The sequence below is a fragment of the Eulemur rufifrons genome, chromosome 7, assembly GCF_041146395.1.
Source record: "Eulemur rufifrons isolate Redbay chromosome 7, OSU_ERuf_1, whole genome shotgun sequence".
NCBI classification, from domain to species: Eukaryota; Metazoa; Chordata; class Mammalia; order Primates; family Lemuridae; genus Eulemur; species Eulemur rufifrons.
The window spans coordinates 205,769,298-205,787,976 of NC_090989.1; the positions used below are offsets into that span (position 1 = coordinate 205,769,298).

The 18,679-nt window shown below is 44.0% G+C and overlaps 1 protein-coding gene across 2 annotated transcripts; it reads right to left on the bottom strand.

Annotated features, from left to right (window-relative positions):
- Positions 1-95: 95 nt before the first annotated feature.
- On the bottom strand, positions 96-5,462 carry CTSL (cathepsin L). Of its 2 annotated transcripts, XM_069474053.1 has the most exons (9): positions 5,404-5,447; positions 4,424-4,522; positions 4,171-4,309; positions 3,752-3,874; positions 3,505-3,651; positions 3,116-3,340; positions 2,496-2,658; positions 1,072-1,189; positions 96-559 (listed from the first exon to the last, which is right to left on the bottom strand). In XM_069474053.1, exons 3-9 carry the CDS (start codon positions 4,294-4,296, stop codon positions 460-462), a joined length of 1,002 nt encoding a protein of 333 aa, XP_069330154.1. In that variant the 5' UTR covers positions 4,297-4,309; positions 4,424-4,522; positions 5,404-5,447; the 3' UTR covers positions 96-459. The 2 variants fall into 2 exon arrangements, with proteins under 2 accessions (XP_069330154.1, XP_069330153.1); XM_069474052.1 differs by lacking the exon at positions 4,424-4,522 and having other exon boundaries at positions 5,404-5,462.
- Between the last annotated feature and the right edge of the window lie 13,217 nt (positions 5,463-18,679).

Genomic DNA, 18,679 nt, shown 5'->3' on the forward strand with positions numbered 1-18,679 from the left:
GGACAGCTGACATAAGATCTGTGAATCTGTGATGAGAAGAGCTGGAGGCTACGCACTCTCCCTCCCAGTGAACCACTGGCATGGCAGTTACGTCTTTAGAGCCCAATTACATGTGGCTACACAGAAAGTCAGTGCGTTAAAGACAGAAAGAAGCCGCACCACTACATTTGAAATTAAGTTGTATTTAAACAGGTAAAAATTTATACATCCTCTTAAAAACAAAAATCCAAAGTCAGTAAGTGAATTAATAATATTAATACAAATATGATTATAGCAGTAATTAAAATAGAGGTAACATTTTACCAGTGTTCAAATGTCACGGAATTCAAATCACACTTGGATCTTCAATGATTCAAGTGTGCATATCCCACATGGTAGGGGCTGGTCAGTTTTAAGATAAAATTCTTCCCCTGGACAGGCTGTCCCCAGTCACGTGCTTCCTTAGCACCGTCTGTCAGCTCACACGGTGGGATAGCTGGCTGCTGTGGCAATTCCACAGTGGTTTCTCTGGTCTTTGGCCATCTTTACGTAACCATTCATGCCCCATTCTTCACCCCAGCTGAAAGGAGAGCAGGATTTCCATTTTACAGAGAGAACAAAGCATATTGGCGCATTAACAGTACACCTAACTTAAAACAGTGTGCCAGTGGCCACAGACTTAACAGAGAGAATTAGGGGAGGCACATGTTCTTGTTTATCCTTTATAAATTGTTTAGTCTAAATCTGCACATAACTTCTATCCCAGACCCAAAACTATGACCTTTCACAAACTGCAAAATCAGACAGAAAAAGGACAGAATGTCTTTCCAGCCAGGTTATGTTTCAGAAATAAGAATATCTACAGAACTTAGAAATACAATGGTACAAATACCACATTAATACTCCTAAGATGTTTGGGACAGTATCTTAATGTTACAATCAAATGTTAATATTCTGTGTTCAACCTAAGTGGGATAAAGACTTTTGGGATTTCAGAAGTGTGCTTAAAGCTTTGTGGAACTGCATCCAAATAATGATTGCCAATAAGAATTCCCTTTTTAATTTCAAATAAGCATTTTTGGCAATTTATACCTGTTCTTCACCAGCCAATATTTATTGCTATCCGATTCTGATCTTTCAAATCCGTAGCCAACCACCAGAACACCATGATCCACGTCTTCACTGCTGCAGTTTGGCTCGAAATAAATGCCTGGGAGAGCAGAATGACCGCTGGGGTGAGAAGCTCCGGGGGACATTGCCACTACCTCCCATTACCACAGTAAGGGAGGCAGCTCTAATTCAGTGCCAGGACATACATTCCAGATAGAACATAACAATAAGGCCTATTATTATCAAGGCTAGCAATGTAGGCCCTTATCTAAAACTCACAGAAATACAAATTAGCATAAAGCCTTTCATTAAAACGTGCCTACTTTAGGTCCCTACTTTAAAGTGGGGATAGTTAATGGGTACAAACATATAGTCAGATACCTAGATAGAATGAACAATATTTGATAGCACAACAAAGTGACTATAATCAACAAGTGAGGTATACTTTAAAATACTAAAACAGTGGAATTAGAATGTTCCTAACACAAAGAAATGGTAAATGCCTGAGGTGATGGATATCCCAATTACCCTGATTTGATTAATATACATTGTATGCTTGTATCAAAACATCCCATGTACCCTATAAAGATATACAACCATTATGTACCCATAATAATTAAAAATTTATAAAATGTAAAAAAAAAAAACTTGACTAGAGGGATAGAAGACCACTCTGTAAGCTTGCAATTCTACTCTCAGATGTCAGTCTAAAAAAACAGCATAGGCTCGGCACAGTGGCTCATGCCTGTAATCCTAGCACTTGGGGAGGCTGAGGTGGAAGGACTGCTTGAGGCCAGGAGTTCCAGACCACCCTGAACAACATAACAAGACCCCTGCCTCTACAAAAAAATAGAAAAGATAGCCAGGCATGGTGGTGCACACCTGTAGACCCAACTACTCAGGAAGCTGAGGCAGGAGGATCATCTGAGCCCAGGAGATCGAGGTTGCTGTGAGCTATGATGATGTCATTGCACTGTGGGCTGGTGACAAAGCAAGACCCTGTCTGCCCCTGCCACCTCCCCAAATGAAATCCTAGCACAGAATCCTAAAATCCTTGATCAAGAGGTTCCTTTCAGATTTAACTATAGAAGTAAAAATCTTTGGAAAAATTATAAAGATCCAACAATTAGAGAATATTTAAGAAAATTAAACTATACAATAAACTATGTAGCTATTTTTAAGAATTATGAAGTACTTATTAAATTCATGGAGATATGCTCAACATAAATGCAAATGGAAACATCAGGTACAAATATTGCACATAAAGAATGAACAACTATGTTAAATCCATGCACCCAAATATCTACATTGAATTTTAAACACGAAAGAGTCCATCATACTGGTATGTCATGGTGGTTTTATATTATACTTTTTCTGCTTCAATCTCTACAAAGGACAATGCTCACCTTCTTTATAGAACTGGAAGGACTCATGGCCTGCATCGATGGCAACAGAGATGGGCCCCACGGCTGCTACTGCCTTCATGAGGGCCTTCTCCTGTTTAGGGACGTCCACGAAGCCAGTGTCATTAGCAACAGAATACTCAGGATTGTACTTACAGGATTCATCCTTTTAAAGGTAAAGGGAAAACAGACTTAATTACTGCCATCCACTTCCTGGGGAACACAACATGAGTTAGAACCACAACACTTAGCAGTTTGCAGCTTATCAACACTGTTATAAATCAACCCGGAGGTGAACTGCCATTAGTTGATTTGAAATGGAAAATTAGCTTAAGTTTCTTCAATGAGGCTCCCTAGGTCTACTTGTTCACAAGAAATTTTTTACAATGGACAAATTTGTATTATATGTAGAATGGTTTGTTTATTCTGCATGTTACATAGAAGAACAGCAATATGCTAATCATCAAATCAGAGAACTAATAATTTATAATAACAATACTGACAGTTTGCAGATATAGATTCTACCATATAAAATGTGAATTCTGAAAAAGGTATCTTATCCCTGGAAGCGTTCCTCTTTCCAATAGCACAGCTGGAATGACAAGATAAGATGCTCCATTTACCATTGCATCATATGGATAGGATTCCTCAGAGTCCAGGCCTCCATTCTCCTTGACATACTGGAAGGCATAGTCCATCAGGCCACCATTGCAGCCATCATTGCCTTGAGGCCGAGAACAGTCCACCAGGTTCTGCTCACTCAGTGAGACAAGTCTGCCAGTTTTCTGGAACATCTGTCCTTCAAGGGCACCAGTCGCACTAAAAGCCCAACAAGAGCCACACTGACCCTGGAAAGGAAATTAAAAAGCTGTCACGCACAACAGCTAATATCTCGAATACTCTTTAAAAAACAGTGAACTACACATCGATCCACAGTCTACCAAAGCACCGATGTCAACTGCCTCTTGACTTTCCTGTAGAGACAGGAGGACTGAAGCTGACAGCATCTCACCTGATTCTTCACAGGAGTCACAAGGCCTTTCTCTCTCCAGTCCACAGATTTGGGGACCTCAAGAAACAGAGGCTCTTGGAACACTTTCCCCTTCCTGTGCTTCTGGTTTCGAAAGCCATTCATCACCTGCCTGAATTCTTCATTGGTCTTCAAGGAAAAGTAAATAAAATGTTGCAAATCCAGAGATTATTTTGGTAAAGAACTGAGGAGAGGAAGCCCAGAGTTCAGCAATCCACACCACACTCACCATGTCACCAAAAGCATTCATTGCCATGGTGAAACCGTGTTTCCCTTGACTGTATTCCTGATTGTGCAGTTCAATCATTTTCTTATTCTTCTCCCACACTGCTCTCCTCCATCCTTCTTCATTCTAGAGGCAAACACATAACTGATGGTCTTTATTTCTACCTAAAACCCAACCCATGCTCACCAACTGGATTTGCAGACAGAGATGGACAAAAACCATGGCCAGGGATGATTGATATTTCTGGGAGCTGTTCTCCAAGCTGAGACACAACAGGGACATATGTTCACAGTTGGTTATAACAGGTTAGGTTACTGTGTTGGTAAGACCCAGCCTCTAGAAGCTACTCTCTGGCTATAAACTTCCAGTAGCAAGGACCATTCTCTCCAGGGTGTCTCTGAACAGTTTCAGATGTTACCAACCGTGCCATATCGTCTTCTGTGTTTTGCCTTCCACTGACACCATTGTGCATCCACACTGCAATCAAGTGTTGGAGCAGCAGAGGTTATTCCCACACAAAAGGCAGCCAGGATGAGTAAAAGATTCATGTTTCAAAAACACCTACAAAAGGGAAAGAATCCAGTATCTGATTAGACCAATCCTTCTAAAAATCTATTTTATGCCAATTAAGGCCGCCATGGTGGAATAAAAATATTTATTTTCCCAAGCATTTACACAAGAATGGTGGAAGAGGCTAGGATGTGGTTGAAGACAAACAGGCCCCTGGAGATATTAGATGGAGTCAACACAATGAAAAGTCACCTGTCCAGAGCTCTAGGAATGGAAACAGGGTATGGGATTTTAATTTAGGGTTTGAGAAAGGTGTGATGGTACCTTATGGCTCAGAAGCTGAAGGCAACAACTAGGAAACAGCCGACCCAGGTTTTGTACCAATGGTACTGAGGTCTCTCAGGCAAAACCTCACTAACAAGAATGTGGGATCCCAAGTAGGATCTAAAAGGTCTCCAAGATTTAGGCGGCCACCTCACATCTCTGTGCTAACATACAATACAGCAGATGAGATATGTCTTCCAATCTCCCCTTCTTGAATGAAATCTTTACGGAATGCCTTCCCTGGAGAAACTGGGAAGGAGTACACCCACCGCTCCCGCAGGCCAGCTGGGCCCGCGCCATCAACAGCCCCACTCGCTCCCCCAAACCGGAGCCAGGGTCACGTAGCCTCGCCGCTGGAAGCTAGAGCCCCCAGGGTCCGTGCCTGAAAGGGGCAGTCAGCTCGCGGGCTCCCCGCACGGCTGGACTGGGGACGCGCCGCCCGCTCCCTACTCAGGCTTGCTGCGGCCAGATAAGGTCGCGGTGGCTCCAGTAGGAGCACAGCATTCTGGCGTGCGGGGGGCGAGTTGTCCCTTCCGGCCTGGACAGGCCTTGAGTTGGCGCGGCCCGCTTGGTGGCCCGGCTGAGGTGCACGCAGGCTGGCTGATCGCTCAACCTGGGACCCCCCGAGTGGCCTCGGCGCCTCCCTGGGGTCCCTAAACCGCCCTCCCCCGCGTTCCCATCTCCAGACTGGCAGAGCTCAGGGCAGACGCTCTCGCTCCCGGGTCCCGGGAGTCGTTCCCACCGCTTGACTGTGTCCCTGCAGGGGGTCCCCTCCTCCAGTCCCTGTCCCGCCTTGACTGGGCCTGGTCTGGGGCGCTCACCCGCTCGCAGCTGCGCAGACGCACTCCGCAGACGCAGCTCCCAGGCTGCTGAGGTTCGCGGTTCTGGCCCGGCGCCGCTTGATTCGTGCTTTAAGGCCCCGGGAAGCCCGGCCCCGTCCCCACAGCCTTCCTGCGCTGCGATTGGCTGACCCGGCCGCTGGGCGGGGCCCCCACGGCCTTCTGACCTAGCATGTGACTCAGCCGAGTCCGTACCTGGGCCAGGGCGGGGCGCGCCTGCCTCAGTGGACCCGGGGGCGGGGGCGGCGCAGGGGAGGGGCCGGCTCCTCCCTGGAGGGTCCGAAGCGCTAAGTGTTCCGACATAATGAGCTGAGCTGGTGGTTCGTGTAAAGAAGTTTACAGCGAGCGCGGTGTGGATTATCAGCCTAACCGTGCTTTTCCATTAGTCCTAGAGTTTTGGTTAAAATCTCCTGCAGGGCCGAGAGCCCGTAGACTGTAGTCTAGTGGGTCCTGTTTAGTCCACAGCAAAGGTGGAATCACGTGGAAGCATGCAGAGCCCGCGGGCAGAAGCATTAGCTCCCTGTTTCGGGGTGGCATGCAGTTGGGTTCTAGAAGAATCTGGTAGGAAAGGCACCCTTGCAGTGGTCAAGACCAAACGCCAGGAGGGTAGGGGCTGATTGATTCTCCAGAGCCCACAGGGTATTTTGTAATGCAGACTTTCCAGTCTTCTCCGTTCAGGGATTCTTCCCCCACTCTTTCGCAAAAGATGGAATGAGTTGTTTATAGAGATGTTCCGTTGATAAAAAGGAGAAAAGCGGTTGAGAACATTGGCAACTGCTATTATTCCCCCACTCTCTGGGTTATGGATTATGATACCTTCTTTGGTAACAAAAATGCTTCTCTTGAGATTTAAGAAATTTAATGATACTTAATGTCAGGATTTAAGTACAAAACGTTATGGGGAAACGTTTTAGATAGAGGAAAAAGGATATATCTTTATGTAATGTAGATATTAATTTATGTAATTAAGGATTTAAGGAGCACAACCCAGAAACATTCTAAACCTTTGTCATTTTTTTATTACATAAAAAACATTCATCATAAAAAATAACTTTTAGGGGGAAAAAATCATTACCTCATGCTCTCTTCCCCATAAACTTTTTCTATGCACATTTTGATCAGTTTGTTAAAAATGAAGTCATACTGCATTTCTGTTTGTAAACTTATTTGTACTTAAGATTAAATTGATAGTCCTCCTAGAAGTACAATCACACTTACAATTTTTTAATTGGGGTAAAATATACACATCATAACATTTTAACCATTTCAGGTACACAGTTCAGTGGCATTGGGTGCATTCACATTGTTGTGCAACCATCACCACCATTCCTCTCCTGAACTTTTTTGTTTTCCTGAACTGAAACTCTGTACCCATTAAACAATAACTCCCCATTCCCCTACCCCCAGGCACAGTATCTACCATTCTATTTCCTGTCTGTATGAATTTGACTATTATATTTGATGATTATTCCTTTTTTAAAATTTCTATATTTTAATCATGTTACATGTGTGGATGTATCTATTTCGAGAGGAAACATTTTTGGATGTATTAAAATATGTCCACGTTTATGTGCATGTTTATATTTCTAGGTGTACATCCCCTCCATGTGTCAAAAAGCCAGACTTTGCTACATGTTTTGGGAGAGCAACAATGGCAACCCACTGAAATGCCCTGTAGTGGTATCACACTTGTGTTCAGGCAAGAGACAGCTGGTCATTAGGCTTGGAGTGTCAGAACCATGTCTTTCCTCAATGTTAAGAACAATGCAAGTTTTTGTTCTAGGGGAAAGCAGTGATAGTTGAATGGCTCTTTGGGGGTTCGTAGGGTGCCTATTCCTCTTCTTTATGCCTTACTTCCCCGGAAAACCAGTCAGAACATGTAGAATACATTTTAACTATGATATTTGTCTTAGTTTCTTTTCTGTTGCTTACAATAGAATACCTGAAACTGTGTAATTTATACAAACAAAATTTATTCCTTACATTGTAAGAAGCTAAGAAGTCCAAGGTCCAGGGAGCATTTCTGGTGAAGGCCTTTTTTCTGGTGGGGACTCTTCAAGGTCCCGAGGTGGGTAGGGGAATCACGTGGGGACGGGGTTGAGGTGCTAGCTCAGGTCCCTCTTCCTCTTCTTGTAAAGCAAACAGCCCCACTCCCAAGATAATTTATTAATCCATTAATCCATGAATGGATCAATCCATTCATGAGGACACAGCCCACATGATCTAATCACCTCTTAAAAGGCCCCATCTTTCAATACTGACACATTGGAGATAAGTTTCAACATGAGTTTTGGGGGAGACAAACATTGAAACTGTATCAATATTTAAGTTTATGCTCTTAGGAAATAAAAGCAGTATCTTTGTAGTATTATGTACCTGGAGTTCCCACATTTGTCTTGGTTCTAGCTTTGTAGATTGCAGGATCCCCAGCTATTCATTGGAACAGCTCCAAGTTTCCACTGAAAGCTTAGACCTCGCCTGGTCCATGAAGATTTCTCCAGCAGGGAGTGTGAGAGAAACTACTGAGATTGCCGAGAGAGAGAGAGAGAGAGAGAGAGAGAGAGAGAGAGTTGTTGGCTTTGCTCTATAGCATCTGTTTAGCTGAAGAGCCTTAGAAGCTGGGTGGGGGCCTCCTGGCTCTCAGGAACACCATTCCTCACCAGCAGGGTTGACATGTTGACCCTATTATTTGTGGAGGAATTAGAAAGCAACCTGTCAGCATTGTTAGGCAGACAGCTGATGAAGCCAAAGCCTCTGGCACCTGATCCAGGGAAGATGTTATGAGCACCTGCAGGATGAACACATGTTCTGCTACCTGCTAAACAAGCCCTGGGGTGCTTGTCAGCTTCTTGGGTTGTTGCCCAGACTACTTTTTTGCCTGGGCATAAGAGCAGACCAGAAGAGCTTGTTGACTTGCGATTATGACAACTGTGCCGTACCTGGAGGGAGGAGTCCAGGCCATTATCCACAACTGCGGCCTGAAGAAATGGGCCCATAACTGATCTGCCCAGAGCCAGTCACGTCAGCACGACCCGAGTGTTGGGGCTGTAGCCCATGGGTGGTCCCTCTTGCCATTTCCAGCTTCCTCCCCCCGAGGGGCTGGCATTGGGGCTCTTTATTTCTCATAGCCTCCTTGAGGGCACAGGCTTTGGTTTTTGCCCTCTCTGGGTAAGGTCTCCCACATTGGAGTTGCTGTAATGAAAAAACTATTAGCAACAACACGGCACCATAGAAGCAAGTCCTCTGCTAACAGTAACTGCTGATGATGCTGTCTTCTAGAAAACCACCCTAGTGACTGGACATCTGGCCTGGTGCAATGCTGCTGATGAAAACCCACCCCTGCTTTTGCCAGTCACAAGGAGGGTTTCCTTGTCTAGATGGAGGAACTGAAACCCACAGGCCAGCCCAACTTTGCCCAGAGCAGTCTCTGGGATACAGTGCTCCCTTGTGTGGGGAGCAGGACTAATGCCCTTGAGTTACTTGTAGGTGAATCCTCTTTGGTTGGGGAATGTGCCAGTATTTTCAGCAAATCTTGAATCTCATGAAACATGTGACTGAAGTGGCCCCCAGGTTCAGAACAAACTAACACCACCATGACCTCTATTTATGGCAGTCAGGTGGAGTCAGGAGTGGGAATGTATCTTGTGCTCCTATCTTGACTAACAATAACTCCATCCTGTGAGAGGATGGTCACATCCTGTCTCCTGTACTACGGGGTTGTGATGGGTCAGGCCCCTCTGCTTGTGCATTCGGGTGGGGCCTCCTCGCCACTTTGAGACAAGCATGTGCAGGGTGGCTGCAGGCCCTCCCCACTTCCATCAGCATCCTCCAGCCTTCCCCGTGACTACTCTCATTTGTGTTCCCTAGTGATTCAGAGGTCTGGTCCCAAGTGGCTAAAAGAAAGGTTCATAAGTCTTTCTAGAAACTCATCAACAATCCACGGATTACATTGAATTCATCCCCACTAAAAACATCCCCAGAAATTCAGACATCGTAACTCTCTTCCTGAATGTCTTTTCAAGGTCCCAAGTGACCAGATGGTCCATAGACAATACCTTCTACAGCAAAATGGCTCTGAGGGGTGGGAGCCAGCTGACCTTCCCTGGAATCCCAACTGTAGGGCTGTTTAGAACACAGGCCTACTTTTGAGAAGCTGCTTAGTATTTAGCATTCACTAGAATGTCACAGGTTCAAGAAAGTTCGGGAAGGCATTCAGGGGAAAGAGAAGCAGCAGAGATGGAGACACCTGGTCAGTGTGGCCAGAGCATCTGGGGGTCAGGGGGAGTGTGCTCCATGGCCAGGGGCAGCAAATGCAAGCTGTGGAGGAAGGAAAGCAGCGATGCAGATGGAAAGGACACTGTCCAGATAACTTCCTGACTCAGGAGAAAGGACTGACTCCAAGAGAAGAGAAGAGAGAGGACTGGATGCTGAGCTGTGCCACCAAGTCAGAAATCATTTGAAGTGAATGAAAATCAGACATCTATAGATACATAACTTTGGTTTCCTGTTAGGAGAAACAATGCCCGTCATTATTTTTAAAGACTTTAATATTTTAGGAAGGAAGTTTCCCATTTGAGGTTAGATTTAGGTTTTTCCCTTCTGAAACACATTTTGTTTGTGATTTCTACTTAATTCAAAATTTCTGCCTTTGTAACAACTTAAGCTGGTTGACCTAGAATGCAGGATACAAGAAAAGAAAGAAAGAAAGAAAGAAAGACAGAGAGAAAGAGAGGGAGAGAGCGAGAGAGGGAGGGAGGGAGAAAAAAAGAAAGAGAAAAAAACCCTACAAAGCTCTCAACACAAAGTGTTTCTGCAAGTAAGCAAGGAATTCTCACTCCTGTACCAGGGAGCTGCAGAGTGGCTGGACCCCTTAGAGGCCACAAGGCCACTGGCCATGATATTTCAATGAACTATGAAACAAAACAGTGACCCACCATTCCACCATTATGCCTCTAGTCCTTGGGTCTTGAGGGGAGATACTATTCACTCGTTCTACAAATATTTATTTAGGGTTTATTGTTTGTAAGGTGAGTGGTGAGCACGATGGTTGGCAGGCACAGACAGACAATAATCGAGAAAACAGAGTAATTAATGCTGATTTTGGAATTAAATACTTCTGGGTTAAAATCACGGTTCTGCTTCTTAACAGCCATGTGATCTTGAGCAAGACACTTAAATCTGTAGAGCCTCCATTTCCTCACTTATGACAGGCCTGCTCTGTGGTTATTGGGAGGATTTCAGGGGATAAGTAGTGCGTAGCGTACACTCTCCAGCACAGAACTACTATTATTCTTCTTAAAGATGTTTCGGAATGTTACAGTGTCCCTGGATCACTGAAACACCCTTGCTGGGGTAATATCGTAAGATATGTCACTGAAGATTTTAGATGGATCGATTAACTCAGAAAAGTAACAGGGCATGTGACAAGCCCTTGAAAGCTAGGGAGACTTGGGCACCTGAGGCCTTAGGACAGAGCAGAGATGGACAGATTAGGAACATGAGGCCATGGAGCATCTGGTGAGCTCTCCTCTATGATTTGATGTAGAGTAGGGAACTCCTGTGCCCTGGGGGTTTTCAACCAAACCAGCTCGCTTTCTCCCCAGTTTTTCCTTGGTTGTGTGATGCGCTGAAATTGGTCACCTGTGGGCATAATCTGTAGCCAGTAGCCAGTCTTTCCAGCCACTGATCCATCTGGGAAGCTTGTGTTCTTCCCCTTCTTCTCTTGAATATTCTCACAAACACAATAAGCACATCAAAAATGACTTGACTTCTAGCAAGACTGTCTTGACTTCCAGTGGACCACCCACCACCATGCCTGTCCTGGCAAACAGGACTTGCAGCAGACATGTGAACGTTTGCCCTCAGACTCCAGTCTCTGGGTCCTGGCCTCTTCATAACTTAATGAAAAAGGTATTGGTTTGTTGTAAAAATATAGACTATGTGAATTTTTAATTACCAGATAGAGAAATTAACCAACCAGCTCCCGGGCTTGTGAGCAATAATGTGCCACATTCTCTTTACGTGTTTCTGGGACAGCAAGCCTGCATGGAGCTGGCTCCATTCCCTCCCCTTGGCACTTCCAAGCAATAGCTTGTTGGTGGCTGTTTTCCAGGACTCTCTGAGGGACTTCGGCCATTGTCCTTCCAGCAGTTTCATTTGCTGCTTCTCAAGAATGTTTTAGGTAAAAATCCAAATAAAACAAGTAATCATTATGAAAAACATAGAAAATACAGATAAGCAAAACAAATGAGAAAAATAAAAACAAAATCCAAAAACTTACCAAAAATCCCAGTGTTGTTTTTCTTTTTTTCAATTGTGACTCACATTATTTTATTTAGTTCTATAGTAATCTTGTGAGGTCTTATTCCCATTTCACAAATAAACATATTCAGAGAGATTGTGATGAGATTAAAGTTATTAAGTCATCTCTGCCACCATCCTATTTAGGTGGATATCTCTTTATGAGAGGGGAAGTTGAGGAAGGGGAAAACATTAAGCATATAATAGCAGATGTGTGTAAACTGAATTCTGGGCCGGGGCTTTTCAGTGAAGGCAAGAGGCCATAATATAATTTGCAAAACAAGGACACCTATACCCCAATTTCTAGAAAAGACATATGAGGTTATGTGAGTTTAATATGTGCCAAAACACATTGAGTTCTTGGGTGAAAAGGTTGTAGATAAATCTAAGACTTTATTATAGATGGTAGCTTTAGTACTAACAGATTAATAAGTTTTACTTTCATACAGTTCCTGTGTGAAATGAGATCACTCAAAGTACTTGATAAACATTATCTAACACTCTGTGAGAGTAAAGGTATCAGACAAAGACTGTTTAGCTCTTAAATTCATCATTATTTTCCCCCTTTTTATTTCAAAACATTACGAGGGTACAAATGTTTTTGGTTACATGTTTGATTTTGTTATGCTTGAGTCAGGGTTAGAAGTGTGCCCATCACCCAGATAGTGTTCATTGTACCTATTAGGTAGGGTTTCACCCATCCCCTCTTTCCCCCTCCCCCCTGCTGGATTTCCACTGAGTTTTACTTCATTCTGTGCACATGTGTGGTCACTGGTTAGTTCTAGTTGAATAGCGAGTACATGTGGAGTTTGCTTTTCCATTCTTTAGATACTTCACTTAGGATAATGGTCTCCAGTTGCATCCCAATTGTGGCAAAAGGCCTTAATTCACCCTTTCTAATGGCTGAGTAGTACTCCATAGTATACATATACCGCATTTTGTTAATCCACTCATGAATTGATGGGCACTTGGGTTGATTTGACATCTTTGCAATTGGGAATTGTGCTGCAACAAACATTTGATAACGTTTGCAGTCCCACCAACAGTGGGACTATGTGTAAGTGTTTCTTTCTCTCTGAATCCACACTAGCATCTATTGTTTTTGGACTTTTTAATAAAAGCCGTTCTAACTGGGGTAAGATGATATCTCATTGTGGTTTTAATTTGCATTTCCCTGATAATTAGTGATGTTGAGCATTTTTTCATAAGTTTATTGCCATTTGTCTTATTTTGAAAAGCTTCTGTTCATGTCTTTTGCCCACTTTTTAATGGGGTTGTTTTTCCCTTGCTGATTTGCTTGAGTTCTTTGTAGATTTCGATTATTACTCCTTTATCGGATGTATAGCTTGCAAATATTTTATGTAGGTTGTCTATTTGCTCTGTTGATTATTTCCTTAGCCGTGTGGAAGCTTTGTAATTTAATCAAATCCCATTTTTTAAAGTTTTTGGTGTTGCTGTGATTGCCATTGGGGTCTTCTTCATATGTTCTTTGCTTAAATTCATCTTTAAATTGGTGAACAATTTTTCCCCACAGTTGCTGTAACATTCAATTTGGACAGCCTTTGCTCAGCTCATCCGTTTGCTCACCAGTATCCTCACTGGCCATTTATTTTTGCCTCTGGCATTTGCTCTTGCTGTTCATAACCCCCGAAGTGTCCTCCCTCTTGCTTTCTGCCTGTCTAAATGTTGTCTGTCCTCAAAGTTCAGTCCAAATCCTTTCTCCTCTACAAGTTACTCCAATGCATCCCTCTCTACACTCATTTTGTACCTAAAGTTAATATTACAAAATTGAACTACCTTCTAATGAATTGAAATATGTCACCTTGATCTCTTCAATTGGACTGAGGAGATTGGATTTGGAACATTGCTTGTTCTGCATTCTGAACACTTATTCAATGTGGAGGAATAAGCATAAGGAGCACAGCAGGGCTAAGCTAGGCTGCCTAGGCAAGAGTAAGAACACAGAGAGGGCCCTGGAGGACCTGCTTAGCTCAGCACTCAGCATTTAGCTCAGAGTCACAGTGGGCTTGGATGGTCCAAGGCGTGGAAGTCCTTTATCGTTGCCAATCACTGAGCTAGGGCTTTCCCAAGGACTGCAATCAGAGACAGTGGGATGAACTCCTCCCCCAAGGTGACATTGAAGCTGCCCCTGCTATGTTGGAGATGGGAGGCTGGCGGTGGCTGTGATCCTTCTGGGGCAGTGGAAGTGAAGATCCTCAGGACAGGAAGGGTGATGCAGTACTGTTCTGCCTATGGCTGCAAGAACCGATATGACACAACTACTTCTTTTTGGTCTCGTGGAACCAGTAGTCAACTAGGAACATATTGCTCACTTACGTGCCAAGCACTGTGTGACGTCTGCTGTGCACTGTGGTATTTGATCACCCTCATTTTACAGCCAAGTAAACTGAAGCTTAGGGAGGTTATGGAACTTGCCCAAGGGCACAGGGCTAGTAAGTGAGGAAGCCAGGATTTGATCTCAGGAGGAGAAACTCCAGACAAACCGCTGGGGTATACCAGACACTAGTGCTGAGGGTTAGCAGTCCTTAAGAGAATTGCAGGAGGATCTAAGTAAAAGGTTTATGCTAAACTACCAAGAGACCACGCCCTTCCGAATGGCCCCAGGCCTGAGGCCATTTCCCAACACACACAGTCCCTGCCCCCATCTACTGCTTCCATTCAAACCTTCTGCAAAGCACTTCCTGTTTTCTGTGACCCTCCTTTTAGTTTCAGGGGAAATCTTACCTTCTCTCTTCAGGAACCACTCCCCACTCACTTTCCTAGCAAAGTATTCCCCCACATAGCTATTTTGTTAAGAGTGGCTCCTGGAGCAGGTGTGGGCTGGGAGGGAAGGGGGACTACTCAGATTCTGACCCCACCCCAACCTGCAGACCTGTGGAATATATAATACAAGGGGAGCGATACTTTTTGTGAAAATATGAGTGTTCTTTTCTTTTCTGTGTTCCGTTTACTGGGACATCTCCCCTCTACAGCCAGGGATACTGTTGTCTCACAGATGACCAGGATTTTAAAAACAGGAATACAAAGAGAAAAAAGAATCAGTGTTCAGCATCAGACTTCCCAAATAGAATTTCTTAATCCACAATGGTCCCGAAAGCCAAGATTGAAGAGAGAGGAACAGATTTTCTAAATTGCAGGAGCCAATCTGAAAACCTTTCATAGGAACCTAGAGGTCAATGTCATCAAAGAATTAAGTGTCTATGACCTGGTAGAGTTAAAGGAGGAGGGGAGAAGAATCCCCACAACTGGGACAGGGGCAGGGGGACTTGGCCGGACTTACAGTGCTTTCGTTCCGGAAGATTCCCCACATGCAGGCTTAGCACGAGGGTGGAGAGGCAGGTCAGATATCTCAGGGTGATGAAAGACAGCAAATAGAGTTCTCAGAAAGCCCCAGGACCCTTTGCACAACCATGGGGAGGCAGAGTGGTTTCCTGAAGAATGATAGAGACTAGACTTTGCATGGGTGGGGTCCAAGGCAGATTTACTTTAAGAAGAATACAAGAATATGATAGTTCCGTAAAGTGTGGTAGAGTAATTAAGCCCAAGGGCAGGGTCACACCATGGATGAAACAGAAAGGGGCTCATTAGTTCCCAGAAAGTGGAAGGAAATGGTAGAATATTGATGAAGCCTGGAGAATTCAAGTTCACACTTTCTCTTTAGACCTGTCCTATGCCTCCAGTGGCCACAACTTAATATCCAGTTCTATTTAGGCACTAGCAAGGATAAAGGCTGACAGACATAGAAAAGAAAATGCCAGAGTCTCTCTGGTGGGTTAGGATGTTTTCCCTCATGAGCCATGTGCACTCAGCCTTGGGGGCTTGCTCCTGGCTGGTGAGCTCTTTCCCTCACGCCACATCCATTCCCCCCAGCTTCCCTGCATTGCTGTCGCATAGGGGAACTGCTTTTGGCTGATGCCTCACGATTTGCATAGGGGAGTGTTCGGAGAACTCTGAGGAATCTACCCAGTCTGGGTACAAGTCCCATCCAGTCTGTGTCCGGGAGTACTTTCAGAATGGTCATGGCTTAGAGCCTCACCTACACGGAGGCTTTGTGGAGGGAGGACAGACACGGCCCTGAGGGCACACGGCTGGATGGGTTGAGTGCAGGCTGAAATCCAGGGCCCATGGACCCTCCACCCAGGCCCTTCTGTGCAGTCTACAAAGTTTGCAGGGCCAGCCAGACAATGTGCTCCTGCACGCAAGGCATGGAACACTCACCCCTGCTGCTCCGCGCTCAGCTTCTGGGATGCTCTGGGCAGGCAGCAGGCAAGGCCAGCTCGCCACACTCTCTCTAGGACCAGGCGCCTGGTCATGCCCTGGCTACGCTCACCAGTCTCCCAGGCTGTCCCCACTGCCTTGGAAGAGTTCCCACTGCTAGCGTGCCCAACTTTTTCTCCTGCTCTTGCCAGGAGAGCTTGCCTTACTCATCTGCCCACTGGGAAACAAACTTCATTTTTTTTTATTGTAGTAAAAGAGATATAACATAAACTTTACCATTTTAACCATTTGTGAGTGTACTATTCAGTGGCATTAACTTCATTCTCATTGTTGTGCCACTGTTACCACCATCCCTCTCCAGAACTTTTTCATAGTCCCAAACTGAAGCTCTGAACCCACTAAACACCAACTCCCTATTCCCTCTCCCAGCTCCTTAATTTTAAATGGAATGAGGATAATATTTTTGAAATAGTAATGTCGATTTCATGTTGAATTTCTTATCAGCAAACTTCTCTTGATCCAGGCAAAGGTAGCCATTGTCTTGCTAATTGTTAGGATTATGAAAGGTTAAATGAAAAGAAAAAGAGCCCAGTGATCAGGGTTTAACTTCCAAAACAAAATTTTTGAGCTCCTGGGTTTCAGCAAAAAGCCAGGCTTTATAAAGGGAGGCAAAATGTCCTTTCTTTTTTTTTTTTTTTCCATCACAACCAAGTAGGCTTTATTCCAGGGAGGGTTCAACATACACAAATCTACAGATGTAATTCACCACATAAATAGAAGCAAAAACAAAGACCACATGATCCTCTCATTAGACACAGAAAAAGCATTTCACAAAATTCAGCATCATTATCTTTTATAATAAGAATGCTTCAAATGTAGGCATAGTTGGGGCTTACTTCAAAATGATAAAAGCCGTATATGACAAACTCGTAGTCAATATTATAGTGAATGGGAAAAAATTGAAAGCATTCCCACTTAGAACTGTACCAGACAATGTTGCCCTCTATCACAACTTCTATTCAACATAGTGCTGGACAAAATGTCCTTTCAAATTCCAACAGGTTCCTGCGAAGCTGATTGGCCACCTAGGATGGCCTGATTCCAGATCACCTTGTCTTGCATCACAACTGCCTTTAGGGGATACAAGCAGCCAGCCAGCAGCATAGTAGCCGCTTTAACAGACAGGCAGCTGTCTTGGACGAGGCATCGAGACTTGTATATAACCTAGAAGACGGAACAGGGGATGAGCAGTACAGGTCGCAAGTATCAGCTCTCTTTGGAATTATGAATAAAAACTGGTTTTCCAATCCATCCTGTTCTAGCAGAGACCGAATGGACTCCTGTATTTCCTGGCAGGCGATGCGCTGGCTGAACTGTGAGACCTCCACATTTCTTCATAACTCTTAGATCGTGTACCGTTATTTTAAAAGCAGCTGGAATTACTGCACTTCCTAAAGTGTGGCCCTTCCTGGAGAAGAGCAGGTGAGCTTTGTAATATTCAGGGGATGGAATAAACATGGCCATGAAATATTTCATGGAAAGGGGCCTGAGATCTTTCCCTGCACTTCTGTTCAGAGCGAAGAACAACGGCTTCTGAGCAAACAAAACAGAATAAACCTTTAAAGCCATGTAGCCCATGATGAACTTGTGATTAGTCCAGTGAAATGAAGAAAAATAAAGACCACAGGGTGTTTTCTTCCCTAAGATTACATTATTCCATTGAAGGAAATGTCCATTATTCTAAGACTATATCTTCCTACTTTCCTTTCTTTCTTTCCCCTTCCTTCCTTCCATCCTTCCTTCCTTAAATTCTTTCTTCTTTCTTTCCTGGTTTCTTTTATCTGCTTCTTTCTTTTCTTTCTTTTGGGGGGGTCATGATTGGTGACATCATTTGATAGTTCTTTCTGTTTCTAAGTGTTCTTTGCAAAACAAAGTTTCAGTTCCCTGTATTCTTTATAAAATTTTAGTATTTCATGAAATTTGCAAAGTGTGGGAACCACTTGTGCACAGCAGGGCTTTTCAGGGTTAAAGAGTCCGTTAAAAAAAAAAAAAAGCTACTCTTTTTTAGAAATGGCTACAAGGATAGGAAAAAGTAAAATTCATTTTTATTTCTCATTTTCAAATGAAAAATGAAAATGATGATGCCAAAATGATGAATAAGAATCTAATCAAGGCTTTAGTCTACCTTTGTCCAGTTTATGAAGGCATAAGTTAAAATGTCACAGGGGAAAAAAATCAGATAAATCTACAAGATAACTGGTTTTGCATTTTTGCCCTGTGGCTGGGTGTTCTCTACAGGGGCAGCCTGTAGAGGGGTCTTCACTATTTATAGCTTGTTTTGATTCAAGGTCCTCCAATAGCATGTGTCTGGCTACCAAGGTGAGCAGCAAAGTTTGGAGGCTGAATCCTTGGTCCCTGGGCTGGACGGCAGGCGAGCCACGCAAAGAGAATGGGCCGGGGCACAGGGTACTGTCTTCCCAGTGAATGGAGCCTACGCAGAAACTCAGGCCATAAAGCCGGACAGAGAATGACATCAATGACAAATTGAATAATGAGTGTTAGCATCAAGGAGCATTTAAAATAAGTCACTAAACAATTAAACTTGAAACGTCAGAAAATCCTACAGCTTATACAAGGTCTGTCCTGGAAGTATCCAGCCATTATTAATATAATGAGAACATAGTACATGCCCAGATACTTTCCAGACAGACCTGGCATA

Excerpts from the sequence above, each read along its gene's own strand:
- CTSL (XM_069474052.1), bottom strand. The coding sequence starts at position 4,296 with ATGAATCTTTTACTCATCCTGGCTGCCTTTTGTGTGGGAATAACCTCT. Across the intron at positions 3,652-3,751 it reads TGAATGCTTTTGGTGACATG|ACCAATGAAGAATTCAGGCA; the intron begins GTGAGTGTGGTG and ends TTTTCCTTGAAG. Across the intron at positions 2,659-3,115 it reads CCTATCCATATGATGCAATG|GATGAATCCTGTAAGTACAA; the intron begins GTAAATGGAGCA and ends TACCTTTAAAAG.